Here is a 21,314-nt window from a genome sequence, read left to right on the forward strand (position 1 = left end):
TTATTTGGATAACCGTTTTCCTGTTGGTTAACGTTATATGGCGCGCGCGATATCCGCATTTCAAGATCGCAGAGCTTGATGATATTGTAATAAGATAAATACAGACGTTACAGATCTCTCATGAAAAGGCAACAGTAGGTTCGCGTTAGCTACATGATAATAACTGTAAACCATCCGAATAAAGTACCGTATCCAGACATAATATTTTAAACTGACCATTCGGAAATGTCCTGCTGGAGCCGCTGAGTTGCAACTTCTTCAGCCGTTGCTTCTCCATCTGGATCAGATTCTGGGTCAAACTGAAATGCTTGAAAGACTGCGTGTCTTCGTGCCATTGCTATATCCAACGTAAACATGCACGCCACGTTACCGTTGCGCAAGATGGTCAAGGCCACACCCACCCTCCACCTTGCGCCGCCTTTCTCCTCCTCATTAGTATTTAAAGCTACAGACACCGAAACGGCCCGTCTGAAGGAAGCTCATTCTGGGACTGGCTTGTAGTGGCTATAATTCTGCACCGAGGCTGAATTTTTGGAAAGAGATTTCAGATACAGTACTTGGGACCACTAAGGCCTATATTAAAGCCTACAAAAAGTAGCATGTCATGGGACCTTTAAAATGCAACCAAATATAGAAACGCACTGCAAATACTCACAACACAACCAAATACAGAAACACGCTGCCAATACTCACAATGCAGCCAAATATAGAAAAGCACTGCATATACTTACAATGCAACCAAATACAGAAATGCACTGCAAATACTCACAATGTAACCAAATACAGAAACACACTGCAAAATGCTCCTAACGCAACCAAATACAGATGTGCGCTGCAAATACTCACAACGCAACCACATACACCAAATACAGAAGCACACTTCAAATAGCAAATAGCAAAATATTTCAGGGGGACCTGAAGTGACGAACCTGGCTGGGATCTCTTATTGTTTAATGTATACTCGTCAGTGGTGTTGTAGATGACCTGAAAGGTGAGGTTTTTTTTGTTTATTTTAACATCCTGATCGAATGTCGGTTGTAAGTGTGTGTAGCACATTTCTGTATTTGGTTGTGTTGTGAGTATTTGCAGCATGTGTTATCAAACTGATGAAGATGTTTTTTTTAATTTGCTGGTGTTTTTTTCAATTTGCTTGTTTTCTTCGGTTGCAGCGCTTTGAGCTCTTTCAGCCACCGTACCTTAAAACATCATCTTTTTTATTTATTTTTTACGTTTTTAAAATGTTTCTTAAGATTACCAAGGCTCAGTTTATTTGTTATGATTAGTTTTTTATTTACATTTAAAAAATAAATTGTTTTGAATAAAACGAATGGTTTATTAAGTTTAGGTGTTGTAAGATTTTGGTGTAAACTTAGTTTGTAGTTTTCATATGGGAAGACAGCTATTGAATATTCTCTTAACTAGTAGCTTTACTGTTGGGTATATAGAAAGAACCTTCTTCTGAAGCTGCTTCAATATGAGGTAGCGCATCTCTCTCTCTTCTCTGCTAGGCATCAGTTACACCCTGCACAGTGGCCAAATATGCTTGATGTTAGGAAGCTGAGAGTGGTGGGAGCGATCAGGGAGTCCACAGAGTAGGGACCCAAACATCTGTTCTGTGAGCTGCCTGTCTCTGGACTGCTCTTATCAAAACAATCTCAGCTGTTCAAATCCACGGCGGCATCAGTGCCAACTCTCATGAGCAAAACACGATCCTCTCTGTTTCTGTCTGTCATGTCTTGCTCATCATGAGACAGAAGTGGGTGATGTTAAAGAGTGATTCCGCTCTCTACACAGATTCTCTCTTCCTGCAGACAGACCTTTAGTCTCTGGTTAATTCAGAACAATGAGAACTCTTAAATTGCTGACCACAAAACGCATTCAAGTCCCATATGTGTCACATACTTTTGAGATGATGTACATATGTTTTTTTTAGCTTTTTTTTTTTTAGTTTAGTTTTTTGTTTATTGTTTTATTTTTTGTTAAATAATTTTTATTATTTGTTGTTTTTATTTTGGTTTGGTTTATTGTTTTTGTTTAGTTTTTATTTATTTTTGTTTTATTTATTTTTTATTTGGATTTGTTGTGTTGTTTGTTGTTTATTCTTTCAGTTTGGGTTGTTGCTTTCACATTAGTTTGATTTGATGTTATTGTTCTTTTGTTTGGCTTGTTGTTGTTTTTTGTTTTGTTTTTTCATTTACCTGGAAGAGCTAACATTGTTTGTTTGAGCAGTTTGACATGTCAAAGTCTGCCTTAAAAATTCAGTGTTTTTGAATAGGGATTTCCACATTGTCTGACAGTGGCAGACATGTAGTCTTTGGAAAACCTGGGTCATTATTTTTGCATTTCTTCTTGGCATCGATAGCAAATGGCACAGTTTAACTTTGAAGCAGCTGTATGGTGAAATCTATGATTTCAGTAGAAAGGGGAGGTTCATTTGTTTGGTCTGTCATCTTTCACAGGTTTTGGACACTTTAATCAAAGCTTGTCCTATGCAGTGCATCGAGCAAGCTCAACATAATACTTGGCTCTATGGTTCTAATCATGGTCTTCGAAGAACCAAAATCAGGGTTTGGTTTCTTCTCTTTGGTTCTAATCAGTGTCGTGTCAGGGTGCTGATTTCTGTCACCTCTTATCTCTGTCCAAAACACCTCCTAGATCGATGATCTGTGAATGTTTTTTATGAGCTGCTCATAAATCCTACATCGTCCCCAGAGCTCAACCGCGCTCAGAGCAAAATTGAGCTTCAGTTCATCGCACATTTACAAGTAGCGATTTTACTGTTCCAGAGTCAGTGGGAATTGGGCATTGCGATATTTAACAGTGTATTTATTTTTTCCGGACCACAGTGAAACACACATTTCTGATTTATTTGATCAAATCTGGCATCAGTCAACTGAACTGAATTAAAAGCTGAACAACTCAATGTGCTTTTTGACCTATAGTTAATCCTTGACTACATCACTTAACCCTTATTTCTAGGTTAACAAATGTCAATTTCTTAATAGACTTAATCAAAACTCACAAACCCTACTTAACTGGTCCTTAATCTGAACCTTGACCTTAGTCGTTTGTCATCCCTTGAGGTCAAAGTGCCCTTGGAGGGCATTTCACATCCATTTGGATTCTTCCCAGTCAAGCCCAATATTGATGGTGAAAGGCGATGCTTAGAAAAGTGCACACACAGATCACAGTCTATTATCCATATTAGCAGCTTTTTGACTTCATTCCCTTCCCTGTTTCCACTCAGCACTTTTGCTGCTCTGAGAGATATTTGACTTTGCTCTGTCTCATGTTCAGCTGATCCTGCATGTTACTGTAAAACAGACATTTATCTGCTGCACAAGCCAGATCCGAACCAGATGTTCTCTTGACTGACAGGTGAAACTAAATAGTGTCTCATTCTGTTGTCCCTCTGGCACAGCAGGTTCACAAGTCAACATATGCTTGTACAAGGTGACAGAAGATTGTATTTCAAATAAATGAAAAGGAGAAGAAGAGGTTGACAGAATATTTGCGAACATTATGAAACATATAGACGCATTCTGTTGCTTTTTATGTAAGGATGATGGGGAAACTGTTCTTGTCATTTATGTCCTTTTGCAAAGCTAAGTTTCCAGTAATATTGTTTTCCAATCAATCGTAAGAGCTATTTGACTTTTGGCCAATCATACTCATCTTTATTTAATAATATCATTTTAACTGAATTAATTACATGATATGCCAATTACAATAGTTAATCAATTACAGTTGATAATCAGTTACAGTAGTTAATCACACATCAGTATTTGCTGAGAAAAGTCCTTTTACATTTAAGTTCACCTTGTCTTGCATGTCGAAGATACTGTGTCATGTTTATTATTTTTTTTAAATATGTATTTGTTGTTATTATTATTAGTTATTTTAATTAATTACTATCAATTTATTGATAAATATATTTAATTTAATCATTGTTTAATTTTAATTATTTAGTCACACTAAATTAACACATTTGAATTTGTTGCCCAGATATTAATTGAATTGGATGTACCTTGTGTTTTTGATGCAGGAAAGAATTCATTAGTGTTTGATCTTGGTTACTGACAAGCTTTCTCCCTCAGTACTGTACATTGCAGTCAAAGTTTCATTGGCTGTTTAGCCAATATTAGTTAAAGAGAGTCTGGGAAAGAGCCATTAGCCGATAGGGCCGGTTCAATAGTCTTGTAGTCCAGGGGTCATAAACCTTTTATCAATCAATCGATCCATTAGCAGTCTTAATATCACTCTATGTTTTGACTGTACCTGAGCTCTATCTGCCCAGAAAAGATAAGAGTGTATATCATAGTCCTCTCATGAAGGCCTGATTGGTCAGTGTGTGTAATTACTATGTGGACACACACTGTTAATGGATTGAATGTACAGTACAGTATATTTATTCAGCTCAGATAAGAGACATGCACATTGTTAACTTTTGTGGTAAAAGATGAATAAGTAAGTGATGTTCAGGTGAAACTCTATTTAAACTGTTTTTGGGTCATTAAGTTTTGTTATTTCCATGTTTATTGATAAGTAATGTGTATATTTATAAGCACAACTGGAACATTGTGTTGTAAATATTTAGTATTCAAACAACTTCAGTTGATAGACTTGTTGATAGCTTGCCCACCAAATCTATTACGTTGTATGTCTGAAATAAAATATGTATAATATAAAAATATATATATATCAAAAAAAAAAAAAATATATATATATATATATATATATATTAGGGCTTAAAAAAAAAGTAACTAATTAATTGCACAATTTGCTGTAATTAATTGTAATTAATTGCATTTCCCCCAAGCTTTTTAATCATCAATATTTAAACTTAGAATCGCCTAATTAAATTAAACAACACAGGAAAAAAAGAAACAGAAAATAGCCCTATATTAAAATAATATTAAACATCAATATATCAATATATTATTCTTTTTCAATTTAACACATTTTTTATTTATTATTTTTTTGACTAATTATCAAAATAAAATATAGTCCTACAAAGCTATTTATACCAGCTCAGTAGTGCTATTGCAAACAGAAGTCTACTACTGAGAAATTCCACGTTATTTGAGCGGACTTTGCTTTTCCAGTGCGTGATCGGTACATGATTGGAGCGTTTGGGCCATTAACGACAGAGCAAACACGGAGCGGAGCATTGAGCAGAGAGAGCAGCAGAACACACACACACACACACACACACACACACACACACACACACACACACGGAGAGCGTGGCGCACACACGGAGCGGAAAAGACCCGCTCATGAAAACTGCGCGAGAATGAAACCTGATGGCCAAACATGGGGCGGGACAGCATATTTTCGGCCTTTTCAATAGCAGCCGCAACAGGAAATCATAAAAAAATAAATAAAAATAAAAATATATATATGTGTGTGTGTGTGTGCGTGTGTGTGTGTGTATGTATATATGTATGTATTTTGCTCAATCATGTAAATAGTAAGTAATACAAATACCTCATGTAAAACCAGTTTGTTCCTGATCTCTAAATGGGCCTTGAACCTGCATGATCCACTAAACCTTCAGACCAGTATGCTAAATTTGAGAGTGATTTGAATTGCTAACCCTTAAAAGTATATCTATGCATTAATATAATAATTACTTTATTAATTATATAATTACTTTATTACAAGGTGTCTTTGTTGCCATGTAATTACACATTTAAGTACTAAGTAACAATTATTAACAGCATATACTTATTATAGGGTTAGGTTTAGGGTTAGTAATTATGCCTAATTTACTGTTATTACTATAGTAAGTATGTAACATATGTAACAAGCACACTGTAAATTAAAGTGTTAACCTGAATAACTGCAATTTACTTATTTTAAATGATACCTTGTTCTGTATTATTCTTTTGCACTTTAATCTTTTTGGGGAAAAAAAACTTTTATAATTATTTTGTGTATTTCTTTATTGTATTTTAATGTTCAGTTTTTTTATATAAGAAAAAAGTTATTAAACCTGTTATAGTATGACAACACTTTTGTTGCAACTTTTTTCAATATCACGATAATACTGTATACCGTGATAAATGCTTTGGCAATTATCGCAACATGAAAATTTACCGTCACATAACTACTGTAATTATGTTGTTCATCAACAACAGATGTCTCCGTCACAGATGACATGGCCCTGGGTTGAATTTGTATCATCTTCCATAACTGGCACAGGGCATTCATATGTTGAAGCAGGTTTAGACTGCAGTTGGTTTCGCACCCATAACTTTCTGCATCGGTGAATTTAATTTCTTTCAGTACTTCCTTAAACTGCCTCTGCCTCTCCATTAAGAGTTTCTCTTATTTCCTAATGACAGCTGTGTTTCTTCTCTCCCTTCGTGTTTTTAATCAATAGCTTCATTCTCACAGCGAACCGAAAAAATCAATATTGGATTTGGAGCAAACAGTTTCTGAAATGTTTGGCCGTGTAATGTTTCATGCTTGTTTTTCTTCCGTACTTGTGAGCCGCCCATGTCTGAGACTCTGAAATTGCATTCATCTTCACTGTTAATAGCGGAAGAGGGAGTGAAGGACACACTCCACCTTTTGTTTTGGAAGAGAGAAGTCTTGGCTTTTGCCGAGCATTAAGAAGATGATTAATTTGTTGTTCGTGTGGACCGACCTCTCTACCCCAGAGCATTTAATAGGATCGCACTTACTCTCCTTCTGTCTCTCTGTTTCCCTCTCTGCAATTAAAATGGAAATTTGGCAATGGGCCTCAGTGACAGGACGGTCCTTTTTTATATCCAGGAACTGGCTAATGAATCTGTCTGTGGAGTGGAGCTCCACATAACCAACACAATGAGCTCCCCTAAGACCTTGTGCTGTGCACTACTGGATGCCTGGAGCATGCTGGGAGGAATGTTGGAGGCCAAATGTGACTGAAGTGGAAAGGCAAACTCCCTACAGTTGTATATGTTTTTCAAGCAGTAATTCAAGTGCGGTAACACTCTCTCTTTTGTGTTCTCTCGCTGGGAACGTTCACACAGCTGCAGAATACTGCTGTCAGTTCTGGTTTAGAGTGCCGTATGCACAACATGACAGCTTCGTTCTATAAAAGCAATGGTCGACAATTGTCCTCCTAGTTTTTTGTGATATCTTTTTTTCTTTTCTTTTTTGCGCCAGTGCTTTATGCTGAGCTGTTAGACACGGTATATACAGTAAATTATTCAGGGCTTCCTTAAAGAGATGGGTTGCCCAAAATATTATTTCTGTCATCTTTTTTCACCCTCATGTCATTACAAACTTTGACTTTCTTTCCTCTGTGGAACACAAAAGATTGAAAAATGTCAGTTTTTTTTTCTCTTCCCTATACAATGGAAGTCAAAGCCAATGAACCTCATTGAATGTACTATATTTTAGTTCAGTAATGTTTTTATTTTATTTCATACTTTAAATTGTATTGCATGTTCTCCTTTTTCTATAACTAAAGTGAATCTTTTTCAATTGAAATTTTCAGGATAAAACTACATTTCAGGACAGTCAGTTTATCTTTCATTGAATATTTTTGGCAAATCTTTCTCTGTATATCAGAGCCAAAACTTGATTGCAGTTATTTTTAATGTTTGGCCTGGAAACAAATCTGATTCAAAGTTTACTAACTCTACACTTCCTATGAAACTAAATTAACACAGTTTCTAGTAACTCTTCACTGGAGAAACAAGAAATTGAGGCTAATTTTGAGTTCAGCAAAACAAACAACAGCTCTGTCTATTGCAAGGTACATTTTATATATATTTTATATATGAAGAGTTCAGATGCAAAAGCCTCTAAATGCCATCTGAAATTTTCTTCTAGAATGATCATTTTTATCAAACTCGTATATTTAAGTTCAGTAATTTCACTTAAATGACAATTAAAAGGTAATCTTCATTGCCATTTAAGTGAAATTATTGAATTTAAATATACGAGCTTGATAAAAATGATCATTCTATAAGAACATTTCAGATGGCATTTAGAGGCTTTTGCATCTGAACTCTTCATATATATACACACAGTAGTCAACATTTGAAGTGGATCAAAACCTTTCATCAAAGTTACACATGAATTTTGAACAATACCGTTCTTGTCTTAGGACAACTTTGATGAACTTTTTTGATCCACTTCAAATGTTAACTACAGTATACACACACACACACACACACACACACACACACACACACACACACACACACACACACACACACACACACACACACACACACACACACACACACACACACACACACACACATATATATATATAATACTTTCTGCCTTTTTACGTTTTCAAAAAACAAAACAAACATCATTTAGTATTATTTATAAGCTGTTTTCTCATGGGAGCTAAAATGTGACATTTGATCACTCAAGATTTTTCTTTGCAGGGCAACATGAATTTTGCAATTACTTTATTTTATTATTATGGGGGAACAGAAGTTTGTCCCAGTATATTATTTGACAGTTAGGTAATTTACTTCCAAGTGTTTTTGTATTCGTTTATAAGTTACCATCGTTAAATTGCTTATAAAATTAAGTAAGTAGTTGCAGGATTAGCCAGAGTTAGTGAAGTTTGTAGCATCATATCTTAATTAAAGTTAAACTGCAAGTGGTCAAAGTTGTGTCTTAAAGTTTGCAACATATTTCTGTGAAATATTCAGTGCTTACTGCATCTTGCACAAAAAGTTAACAAATGGAATCCTCTAGTTTCTCTCGTGGTTGTCTGCTGAACGGATCTTTCTGTAATAATTTAAACAAGCTTTTAATTTTTTTGCAGAGTAAATTGCAAAATGCGGCAGATTTTATGTGTGATGTTACATTTTCTGATTCATAAAGCAGATTGCAGCTCTGAATTACTGACAGAAATTACCAGGCACAAAAAAAACACACAAAAAAACAAAAAACATTCAGGACACGTAATACGCATGTGCATGATGTCATCGTCTTCAGAGATTCGCGTTTTTGTTGTTTACACGGAGCGTTTCAAAAACTTGGACTTTGAAATCCGTTTTCAATACTTTGTGTTTTACGTTTATGTTTTACTTTTTAGTTGAAAACGGTGTCGTGTAAACAGCCCCTAGGTCACTGGACGGAACCAAAAACACAATGAAAACAGCAGAATTGGGTATACTCGTATCAAAACCAAAGCGCACCTATCATGCCGCCCACACTCATCATTATGAATGGAAATACCAAAGGATAGCTTTCTCTAAGTATTACAGACCTGTGACCCATTTTTAAGTGGCGACCCACCGGTTGAAAATCACTTATTTAGACCACTCAGTTCAAAAAAGCACAGCTACAAGGCAACCAGAAGCACAACAGCTAGCCTGAATGCGGCTTGCAGGCTGAAAATGAAAGACACTCAGCGAGAGTGTTTCTGACACGCTTCGGATAACCTGCCAGCCACCCGCATCCCTCTATTTTATTTAATCTCCTTCTCTTTCCCTTCTCTCTCACGTTCACTGTCTCTCCCCATCTTTCTCTCTCAAGATCTCTTTCTCACACTCTCTCCATCTCTCTCTCGACCAGCAGATGGCCTGTTTGCCTTTTTGTCTCCCTCTCAACTCCAATCATTTCCAGCATTTTTGCTCTCTGTCAGGCCAACTCAGCACAAACAGGCGCACACACACTCACGCTAATGTGTTTCCCAAGGTACTGACAGGTGTATGAGTAAGTGTGCCTGGCGCCGTAAGGCAAACATGACGGGCTGGTGTGGAGTCTGCTCAGTTTTATAACATTACTGATGCGCAGACAGAAACATAACACAGACCTGAACCTAGGAGCTGTTAAACTTTCAGTCAAGTATGAGATTCAATCTAAGCCTTATGGATAATACATTATTTAAATCTATGTATCTGGTGGTGGCATATCTGAACAATTAAATGGGGAATGACTCTCTTTATCACACACGCTGTGTGAATAAAGATATCCACTGTCTGTAGATATAATCGATTTTTAAAATCAAAAGTTGCATTTGTTAAAGTCAATCATTTTACCCCTTAAAACTCACCTTTGATCACCAAAATGACATATTTAAATGTTTTTTTCCTTTTTCATGCCTTAAAAAAGCTTGAATGTAACTACATCCTTGCCTCGTTTAGTATACACGGTTCTATGAATATGTAAATTAGCCCCGCCTCCACTCACTCACACCAGCTCAGAGATCCACTCGTTGACGATTACACGTTGACGTGATTGGTTACAAGGTAGTTTGTGACATCATAAAGACCAGCGAATTCAAACCGCGTTTTTGAGACTGTCTTTGGTTCACTGCATACTTAGAAAATACTCATCAATGGTGTTGACTTATGAATTTACACAAGGTTTGTCTTAAAGCATATTGAAAACACCACATAGACATATAAACAACATTAAAAACTTGATTTTCACCACAGGGGGACTTTTAACATTGTGGACATTGTGAACTAACATGAACATGAACATTTTTATTAAGCAACATTAACAGTGGAGAATCATCCAACATAAATGCAAAGGCATATTTTATTAATATTGCAAAGATGTTATTGACATGTCCTTTCACATGTAGTAGTGGCATGACTGGGTCCCATTTGCCCCATTATATATTCTGTGGTGGAAATACCAAATGTCCCTCAGGTATTTTCAGGATTCAGCCTACCAATGCACTCAAACTGAAGGTCAATGCTTACTGAAGCAAAAGCCTCCTCTGTTGTCTCGTTTTTTAAAAATGTATTAATTGTACAATACTGTTTAAAAGTTTGGTTCAGTAAGGATTTTTTTTTTTTTTGAAAGAAAGAAAGAAATTGACACTCAAGTGAAAATAAAGACATTTATAATATAAAAAATATTAAGCAGCATGACTCTTTTCAACATGAAATGTTTCTTGCACACCATATTAGCATATCAGAATGACTGAAGGATCATGTGATACTGAAAACTGGAGTTAAGGCCCGTTCACAACCTACAGCGTTAACTGTAAAGATAACAATAATGTTCACACCACCAACGATAATTGTAAAGACAATAACAATAACTATATTAATGTCCACACCAACACACAATATTGGTCTGCATAGTCTAAGCATGTGCTACAGTTCTGTCATCTGCCATTTCAAATGCTCAAACTCTTTATAGTCACTTGGATTCTGGTTAGCTGTCAATGTTTTTAGCAGCTGAAAGTGATTCTACCAATATTCTCACTCTGCTGTCATTGTTGCATAGTTGTGGTGTGGACTTCCCTATTTTCATAGAATTAGATCAATTATTAAAACTTTATAGTTATAGTTATCAATATAGTTGGTTATAGTTGGTGTGAATGGGCCTTAAAGGCACCTATTATGCAGAATTTACATTTACATGGTGTTTGAACATAAATGTGTGTTGGAAGTGTGTTAACACAACCATATAATGAGAGGGCACCCAGTGCTTTTTTTTAAATCCCGATAAATCATAAGCAGTCTCAGAACAACCCATTCTCAGATTCGGGGCAATGTGACGTACTTTTGCACAAGCCCCTCCCACGACTGTTGACTGACACTGCCGTATGAGCATATAGACCCGCCCTGAGTGAGCTGTACACAGGCCACCATTGTTTTGACGCTGGAGTAGCTGGTAGACAAGAATGTCTCCTAAGAGATTGAGGTGTTTTGTTATAAGATGTAAAAATGAACACAGCAGTCTTCATTTACTATCGTTGATACTCGAAGATGGATCTGTACCAACTGTTCGTGATCCAGCTTACAGTCTCCGGAGATAGGCAGAAATTTATGACAGCTCATCGAGTCGTTTTACTGATATAAAGTTTACCAGTTTATTAAGCACCCCCTGAAAAGCTGTGTATATATTTGTTTACTGTTAGTTGTAACAAGTTTTTTTGTTTAATTCGCTGTGTATGTTGATGATAATGAAAGGGAGAGAGAGAGTTTATGGATAAGACTTTAATGCACACTTCTTAAGTTATACTGTGTTTGTTCAGCTCCAATGGGGATTTTCTGGAGTTCAACTGACGCTTCATCTTTTGTGTGATGTACAATAAACTTCATAAAACTCATCAGTACATTTTTGGCCATCATTCGGATGTGGTCCGCTACAACAGGCTTGTACTAATAGTGGATAAAAGCAGATGACAAATAAGCTATAACCGTAATTAAACTAAACTATACCTGTTATATCTCCACACAGCATATATTCTCTGGCTTTGTAGGCATTATTGTCCGACTTTGGGTCGAAATGAACACCGCTACTGAGAGTTTCTGTTCTGATATTATCATTCCATGAGATAAGATTGTCCTGCCACTGAGCGGGAGCTCGTGAGGCTCCGCCCTCTGGGCCGGCAGCAGCAGCTCATTTGCATTTAAAGGGATATACACTAAAACGGCAAGTTTTTCTCAGCCCCAAAAAGTGACAATTTAAACATGCTGGAAAAAATGATCTGTTGGGTATTTTGAGCTAAATTTCACATACACACTCTGAAATTATATGATATATATAAAGAAATATATTTATATATATATTACAGACTTAATATTGGGTTTTGTATATGTCAATAAAGCACAGAGTAGTCCTGTTGTTTTTACCAATTATACTTGATTTTTAATTACATTTTAAACATGACATTTTGAATTTTGCTCATTCATGAAACACATGCAGAACATAGTCATTCACACAGAATCAAGTAAGAGTGGTTTTACGAAGGATTTCATTCTGCTTGTGTTTTCACACACTTAACGCGGCGTAGTCACGTGGGAGATCACATCATAAAGCATTTTGGCCCCGGTTTACACCTGGATTTAGTGCTGTCCACTTGTGATCTGAAACCTGAGTTGAATGTTGTTAAACTAATTTACTGGTCTTTCTATAGAAATACTTTCATTTAGGATATATAAAGTATAGTAATGCAATTCTCTTTGTGCTGTAATGTTTTGCACAAGACTTTAACTGGGTGCACAAGACTTTAACTGGGTGCTTGACAACCATTTTTTGCACAACCAGGAATTGCTTCAATGCCCTAAATCTGGCCCTAAGACACTGCTATTTGACTACTGAAAAGCTGAGATATCTCTCTTAAGGCCTCTATAAAGTTAATTAACCACCATCACTTTGTGGAAGAAATGCAGCAAACTTTGTCCGGGTTTTCATAACTTCATGATACCCCAGAGGTAGATGACAGGGCTGAGAGCTTCTGAGTAAACAGTGTTAACTACAGTGCAGTCTGAGGCCACCCTTACAACTTCTTTAAATTGCCTTTTTCTTACTGCTTGTCTAATTGCTTGTCATTTAGCAGGCAGTTACATGTCATTTAGCAGGAGTTTATTATCCATAACAACTTACAGTACACTAATTACAGAGTCTCACTAGTACAGCAAGGGGTTAAGTGCCTCGCTCAAAGGCACAGTGTTCATAGAACCGGATGTTGGGATCAATGCTGTGATTTCAGTAACCCTCCATTATATCATGGGGGTTCTACAGGCTTTTCATTTCAGTTTTTAGAAGACATGTTTATTTTAAAGTGTCTCACTTAAAGTGTGGTTATTGTTTTCATGATGAATACTTCAATATGATTGTCTAAATAGTAGTTTAGTAGTTCAGTAGTTATGCAGCGAAATTATTTATTAGAATAGCGTTTGAATGACAAGGCCTATTGCATTATGTGATGGCTTCTTGATGTGATATATATATATATATATATATATATATATATATATATATATATATATATATATATATATATATATATATATGTATATATATATATATATAAAAAAAATTGTGGTGCCATAATGTGTAATACCCGTTTGAAATAAAATCAGGTGTTAAAACTATTGCAAAGTATAGACAGCATTGTCCGGGACATAATTTTAAATAGATAGTTAAATTCCAGCCAACAAAAGAAGTAAACTGTAGACTGTCTCTGTTTTGCCAGAATGTTTTCTCAGCACTGCTGATCATGCTTTACATCCCATACGGTATATACATCCCAGTTCTTGAAGGGTAGACATCTGTGTTGGTTGACAGTGAAAATATGGCAAAGACACTTGAAACATACTCCACTGAATTGTTTTGGATTTGAATGTATTTGACCAGCTCTCTCTTTCTCCCTATTCATAATTTAATTTATTAAATGTATATTTATTCATTCGGCAGACACTTTTTCCAAAGCAACTAAAGTTTAAGGTTATATTTTACAGTGTTATTCCCTTGCAACTGAACCCATGATCTTGGCATTGCTAGTGGCATGCTCTTACAGTTGGTGCTGCAGGATCTGTCCTCACAGTGTTTATTACCTCTTCATCACTTCATTTGATGAAGCCTTCACGCTTTATCCCTCCATGATTCACAGACCTGATGGCCACTCAACAAACGTTCCCACTGTTTTAAAGCCCGTCTTTGAGAACGAAGCAGGGACTTCACATTCAGGGACTGATGAAGTTTTGGCTATAACATACGACTGATGTGGGCGCATAATGTTTGAAGGCAGCACATTCAGAATTCAGCACCACCTACCTCAAAATCCCATAGAGCAGTCAGAGCCCCTTAGGGCTGTTCAGCCTCTCTGAAGTGGGAAGACGGAGAGGGAAAAGCAGAAAGTTTGCTAAAAAGCAAAGCTCTTCCACATAAAGCACATAATGCCTCAGGTGAAGGATGTTAACACAAATGCAACTTTTTAACAAGCCTTTTGCTTTTCTAAATGTCAAATATTCCAATATCAAAACATAAATTTGAAACACTGTTGATCCAAAGGAAGTCTTTAGTGGACGTACCATTAAAAATTCCTTTGGGAGTAAGTGTGTCGACTGGTTTGGTATTTTTACATACTGTATAATATTTTTCATGGACCTGCATCAGGTTTTTTTTTTAGTGTTTTTTTTTTTAGTGTTTTTTAGCATTTGCAAATGTCAAATATTGAAATTACTTTACACCGGTCATGAAATGTCCTACACTATAAATGTCGCATATGAATATCCACCCATATCTTTTAGTAGATATTTCTCTAAAGCAACAGCCACTATGGGATCCCATACAAGGTATACCACTGCCCAGGACCTGAAGTCCTCCCCTGAAGGCGCCTTGTGCCCCTTTCCTGATTTATATGCTGTATTACTTAGCTTGATTAATTTGGATCACCTCACCACCCGCTCTGAACAGTCAATCTCTCCATTCACACCCTGGATCAATCTGTCATCAAGAGTCCATCACTTCACTGTTAATGCCCTTCTTCTTGAAGGTGTCATTTTAATAAAATAGCTATTAACGAGGATTAAAATTAAATGTACAAATATCCTGCCCAGCTCTGGTGGATGAACAGGCTGCTTCAGCAAGTGGGGGATGGATAAATCTGAGCTAATGAAGGCTTTTAAAGAGATTAATGCTTCACCCAAGAGAAGCCAGGTCCTGCTTGGATGCACACTGTCTCTCTATCTCTTCCAGTCACTCCATTTTTCTTCCCCCTTTCCCAATGTTTGGGGCCACTGCAACAGGTGCAAATGTGAATATACTGTAGTTCCACTGCCATCTCAAAATAGAATTGAACACTTAATTCACATTTAAAATGTATGACTGTTGTTTAGGGATGCACCGATGTATTGGCGAATAATCTGTATAGGCTTTTAAAAGCAATTATTTTCACTATCGGCCATAGAGCTTATAAACAGCCGATGATCAGGACCGATTAAATCCTGTCCATCAGAAGGGGTCAGAAAAACCTCAGACTGCAACTCATACTGTCTAAAAAAAATGTAGGGCTGTCAAAGTTAACGTGACAATAACGCATTAACAGTTAAAAATATAGCAACGTTAAAGCAGAGTCTATTTGACCTCATGAATCACCTGTAGTTCAAGCCAGATCTACACTTTTTTCTACACCAAACATTATTTGTAGCACGCCTCCCATCCAACTATCGTAAAGAGCTTTGGGCTTTGTTACTTCTGATAAGAAATCTTGTCCATTTTTTCACGAAAATCAAACAATAAAAATATGACGTGGCAGGTCGGTGAAGCACCTCAGTTCAAGCAGCAATGCAGAGCACGAGATCTCTTCCTCTTTAATGCAAGTTATAGGGTTCCCTGTATAGTTTACTTTACAGAATTGAGATATTTTTTACCTTAAGAAAATCAAACTATCGGTATCGGCAGATATCATTCTAAATAATCGGCTATTGGTATTGTTGGAGAAATTTAGTATCCATGCATCTCTAATGTTGTTGCATTAAATGAAAAATATAAAACCAAGTGTATTTTTTTAAAGGCACTTTTCAAGCAAACAGTTTTCAAAAAGATTATAAAGTACATTTGATCAAAATCCATTGACACTTTCTGGTTGTCAAATGTTAGTTGGTGTCATAATGGGATGAACCACCTGTGTGAACTTGAAAACTTACTTCATACATCCATTAAACATAACATTATAACCTGTGCCTAAAAGTAATTGCAAAGATTACTGAGAAAAGTTAGTTCTGAAATATTTTGTTTGCTCTATTTGTTGGTCACTTGGTTTGATATTGTTGTAACACTTTACAATAAGGTTCATTAGTTAACCTTAGTTAACTACCTTAGTTAACATGAACTAAGAATGAACAATACTTCTACAGCATTTATTAATCTTAGTTAATATTAATTTCAACATTTATTAATATTTTATTAAAATCAAATGTTGTATTTGTTAACATTAGTTAATGCACTGTGAACTAACACGAACAGCTGTATTTTTATTAATTAACATTAACAAAGATTAATAAATACTGTAACAAATGTATTGCACATTGTTAGTTCATGTTAATTAATATATTAACTAATGTTAACTAATGAATCTTATTGTAAAGTGTTACCGATATAGTTTCTAATGTAATGACATCCATACATTTTTACTTGTGTTCTGCTTTATTTTATTGTTATAGACAAAACTATATGGTATTAGCATTCAATTGCTCCAAAATCCTATTTGTGTATTCTCAAATAAGGAGATATGGAGTGTATAATTCATTGTTATATTAGTATCATATTATGTTTCCTAGAATGAATGTTTATGTAGTCCAATACTTTAGATAGATGTCAAAGTAAACTCTTTGTAGTTTCATCCATTTGCAGAAATTACATTACTGTATGTCATAATTAGGTGACATAATGTTTATACATTGTCAAACACTCCCCCACCCCTTTTTTTCCTCCATAAGAAGGAACATATTGCTGAGTGCAAAGTTAATGGCCATTGTATTTCAACATCTGTTCCCAAGGCGCGCTCAGTGGCGGGTTCATTTGGAAACTGATGTATGACGGATTGAGGATTAAATGGAACCTATTTCCTTCAAGTTGATGAATTCATCATCTCTGAAACCTAACACAAACATAGGTAGCACAACCTATAATTAGTCTGTACGCTTCAGCACTTAAACCTATTAGCCACATCTGTCAGAGGGAAAGGAGAAAGGGGACAAAAGAATTTGTGCTTAGTCAAATGATATGAGTTTTTAAGAGGGAGAAATAGAAAATAGGCAGATGGGGATAAAAAGAAGTTAAAAAGAAAAGAAAGGAAAAAGAAAAATACTCTGCAGAACTTTTGTAATTATGCACTACTTCTATGTCCATTCACACAGCAGACATTGATTTAGAGATCAAAGGTTAAAAGCTTTAGCTGGCAACTACTGAACTGAAGCCTCTCTATCACTGAATACCTCAGACAAGATGTCAGTAAACATTGCACTCCTCTTTGACCCCTGCGGTCATTGTGCACCTCCCTATAGTCAGACAGTCTGAGGCATTCAATACAACAGCTCACCCTCAGCCGTGACCTTCAGGCCCCTCAAAACAACAGTCGTAAAGCTTGCACAGTATTCTGTCTTTTGTCTTCAGTTCATTTACTTATAAATGTTGTTTATAAACGTTTGCATCCCTGATATTTGTTGCGGTAGCTAAATTAGTGTAATATTACACATACTGTATATGAACCCACGTGGAGTTTTGGAAAAACACCTTAGATGCACTTGTCCACTAAGGTACAAGTGAGAAGATGCACTAGTTGCAAAAGTAGTCGCTCATATGTGTTTAATCACAAAGTTAAAGCTGGCAGATTTCATGTCCTTGCTAAAGCCAATATTTATTTAGAAAGCTGCAATTGTCTGGATAAGAAAACATACAAAAGTAATTTGATTTGGGAGACTGGCATATCATTTTTTATTTTATTTTACTACGTTTACACTAAACTCTTTAGTTCCAAATACGCTGTAGAGTGGTGGTGTTAAATATATCATTTTGAACCCATAATAGAGAAAAATATACAACTAACTGAAGCACAAAAGAATCCTGTCCATGTTAAATTTCCTGTCATTCAAACACACTTTTAATGTGTATAACGGAGCTTCTATAATAAACAAACACCCAGCGGTGGGCCAACTGTATGCATTAATTTTTAAAGCTCTGCCCATTTTGTTTATGCACCATAAACAGCCCTTAAAATGCAAATGAAGGAGAAATCCACTTCCACCACCTGCTGGTGCTTCTCTGTGTAGTTTAGGGATTGAACTGCCCTCATTTACACTCAATCAATCATAAGCCCTTATTTTACTATCGAATTTATGTCACCTAAACAGATGATGGGATTCCGACATGGTTTGGTTGTGGGCTTAAACAGAAATGAATTAGCCCCTTTGCCACGTCGCATAGTGGGGAAAAAAATCTTAGTTTTAAATGACAGTGTCAGGAAAACTATAAATGTGTGGTGCCATCAACCACATACTGCTTTGAATACACAATTATTGTTTATTGACCATCATACAGCCACCATCTAATAGTCTTGGGTATATACAAGGAAATAAGAGGGTCTTCTCATTCGTTTGGACTACTAGTATAACAAATCGATCATCCTCGATTGTCTTGTCTCATGAAATTAGACAATGATGCCGAGATGCTCATTCTGAGTTTATTTTTATATGTCTGTGAAGATACAGTATCTTGTTATAAATATTTTGCAGTCATATTTAATAAATGAATGTTTATAGCCATCAAGCCCATGTCATCTGCCTCACCACATGCATTCTAAACAGTGTTGTGTTTGGTAAATGAGTTTTAAGAAATTTTGTGTAAGTGAAGAAAGCAAAAACAAATGGCACTTTAGAGATGTTACATCAATTTGAGATCAAAATTTGGCCACCAAGTTTTGCATCAGACTATTACTGATGGCAATTTCATTCAGTGGCATTTTGTTCTTGTGAAGTGCAGTTCATGGCCTGTTCTTTCAGGTGTTTTCATAGGAGGAGTGTGAAATGGTGAAAAGAGCAAGACCATTTGCTGATACTCCTTTACTTTTTAAAACAGAAAGCTATTATGAAAAACCTGCATTGCATCTTTGAACGAGACACGTTTGCCTTTTTGAAGAAAATGCTGGAAAGGATTGACTGAAGCATAAATTACCTTAAATGCAGGCTTTAATGTGTGTGAATTTTCTTAATTGGAAGAATCACAAGTTATGTTATTATGGTTTGGTTTGTTTGGTTGGGTTCCCCCCTCCCTGTTCACCATTAGTCGAATTAAGAAAGCTTTGCATCATTCTTATACTTGTCTCTTAGTGGCTTTTTTTGCAGAAAACTCTATATCTATCTTACAGTAAGTTAATCACTCATCTTTTTCTTTTTTTTTTTTTTTTTTTTTTTAGGCTGGTCCCATAGCTGTGGAGCCATGTTCTGGGAATTGTGCTGCTGTGCAAACATTGCTGATGAGTCTTCCACGGGCATCTTCTGGAGTGCCTCCCCCCGGCCAGTGTGGTGAGAAGTCAACATTCAACATTCATTTTACATCTTAGCTTTGCTGTAGATGAAGTTGCAGTAAATCTTCCACATGGAACTTTAACATGCAGTTGTGTACTCGTTAATAATTTAGATTGGGTATGTTTGTTTACATTAAATTCACTAGAGAAAAAATCTTACGTGCATTGGCCGTAATCAAACCCTGGCAGAGGAATGTGGGCGGAGTTTCAGCTTAGCTTGCAGTTACTTGTTAATATTTTTGATTTGGTAAGTGTATTTATATATTTATATACTTATTTTTAGCTATAGCAAAAATCTCTAAAGCACAGTTAAAAGAAAATGACATTTGCATTTGCCTGGCCATTCTGAACCACCAATGCAAATGAATGAGAAATGTGGGTGAGGAGTTTCAGCTTTAAATCTTTTTTATATATATACTAGATTAAAAAGTAAATAAAATAATAGTAATAATAGAAAGCATTAATTGTAAGATGCTCTGAGCAGCCAGATGGTGTAATTATGACATCTACCAGCAGGCACTAATGAGGCGAGCCAGCCAAACACTGACCCTTTAGATTCTGGCTGTGTACATCTCATATTTTTCTCCTCCTGTCCTTTCTCTTTTTCATCCTCATTTAAACAGCCAAACACTGACCCTTTGGATTCTGGCTGTCTACATCTCATATTTTTCTCCGCCTGTCCTTTCTCTTGTTCATTCTCATTAATTGATTTTCTCATTGTTTCTGTGGTGTGGTTGTGCTCATCATGTTATCGTGATGAATGAGCTGCTGTAAATGGTACTGCAGCAGGAAGTAGCGGTTCAGAGACATAACACTTGCGGCATTCTGCAATCCAGCAACATCCTCTGACTGCAATATGACACCGACACCACTGCACCTCAGTGAAAGACAAAAAAATAAAGATAAAGAATGGGAGGGGTGGGAAAAAGGAGAAAGAGAGGAATAAAGGATTAAAGATGAGATGAGAACAAGAGATAAAATGCATGTTGGGAGTCCAATAGTGCTGACTGATCAGAGGAATAAATCTGACAAGGATAATGTTATCCCCGAGGAAAATCAAATCCATATACTCCAACACACTCAGTAAATGTACGCCTTTATCCCTTAAGCCAGCCCCCTTATTCCGGCACAGTAACTCACGCTCGGTCTATGAGGGCCTAATACCTGCTCTTTGATTTAATGAACACTGGCACATGTGAATCTGTAGGCTCCTGCGCTGCTGCTTGTGATAAAGACTGAAAAGGCGTATTTGGCCTCAAGGCATATATGACAGGTTTTTGGAGATGGTTTTGGTGAGAAGCTGGATGCCTTTGTATTTCACAGACACATATAGCAAGAGTGAATCATAAAATATGCAACAACATTTCACCTTGAATTACACTAAAATTTAGACTGATTCGGTCTGCAGTGTGTGGTAATGCCACTCGTAGATAATGGAGAACATGTAAACAAGCCTTAGATCAAAAGAGTTCAATATTTGATCAGTGTTAAGGCAGAATTGTGGTTGCCTGAAGGTCTGCTGAAGTATAATTTTCTTAAAGAAGAAGTGTGTCATTGCTGCACCACC

General features: G+C 36.2%; 1 protein-coding gene and 1 long non-coding RNA gene across 2 annotated transcripts in view; one reads left to right on the forward strand and one right to left on the reverse strand.

The window, feature by feature from the left end:
• The window catches only part of LOC309486745, a 387,401-nt gene that overhangs the window by 361,586 nt on the left and 4,501 nt on the right, over nucleotides 1-21,314 (reverse strand). The window lies entirely within an intron of this gene.
• The window catches only part of atrnl1a (attractin-like 1a), a 259,263-nt gene that overhangs the window by 220,555 nt on the left and 17,394 nt on the right, over nucleotides 1-21,314 (forward strand). The window contains exon 29 of the mRNA XM_082154105.1: nucleotides 19,637-19,745. Within this exon, the coding sequence (XP_082010231.1) occupies nucleotides 19,637-19,745 (109 nt within the window). The remainder of the gene's footprint in view (nucleotides 1-19,636; nucleotides 19,746-21,314) is intronic.

The sequence above is a fragment of the Leuciscus leuciscus genome (genome assembly GCF_965113295.1).
Source record: "Leuciscus leuciscus genome assembly, chromosome: 22".
NCBI lineage: Eukaryota > Metazoa > Chordata > Actinopteri > Cypriniformes > Leuciscidae > Leuciscus > Leuciscus leuciscus.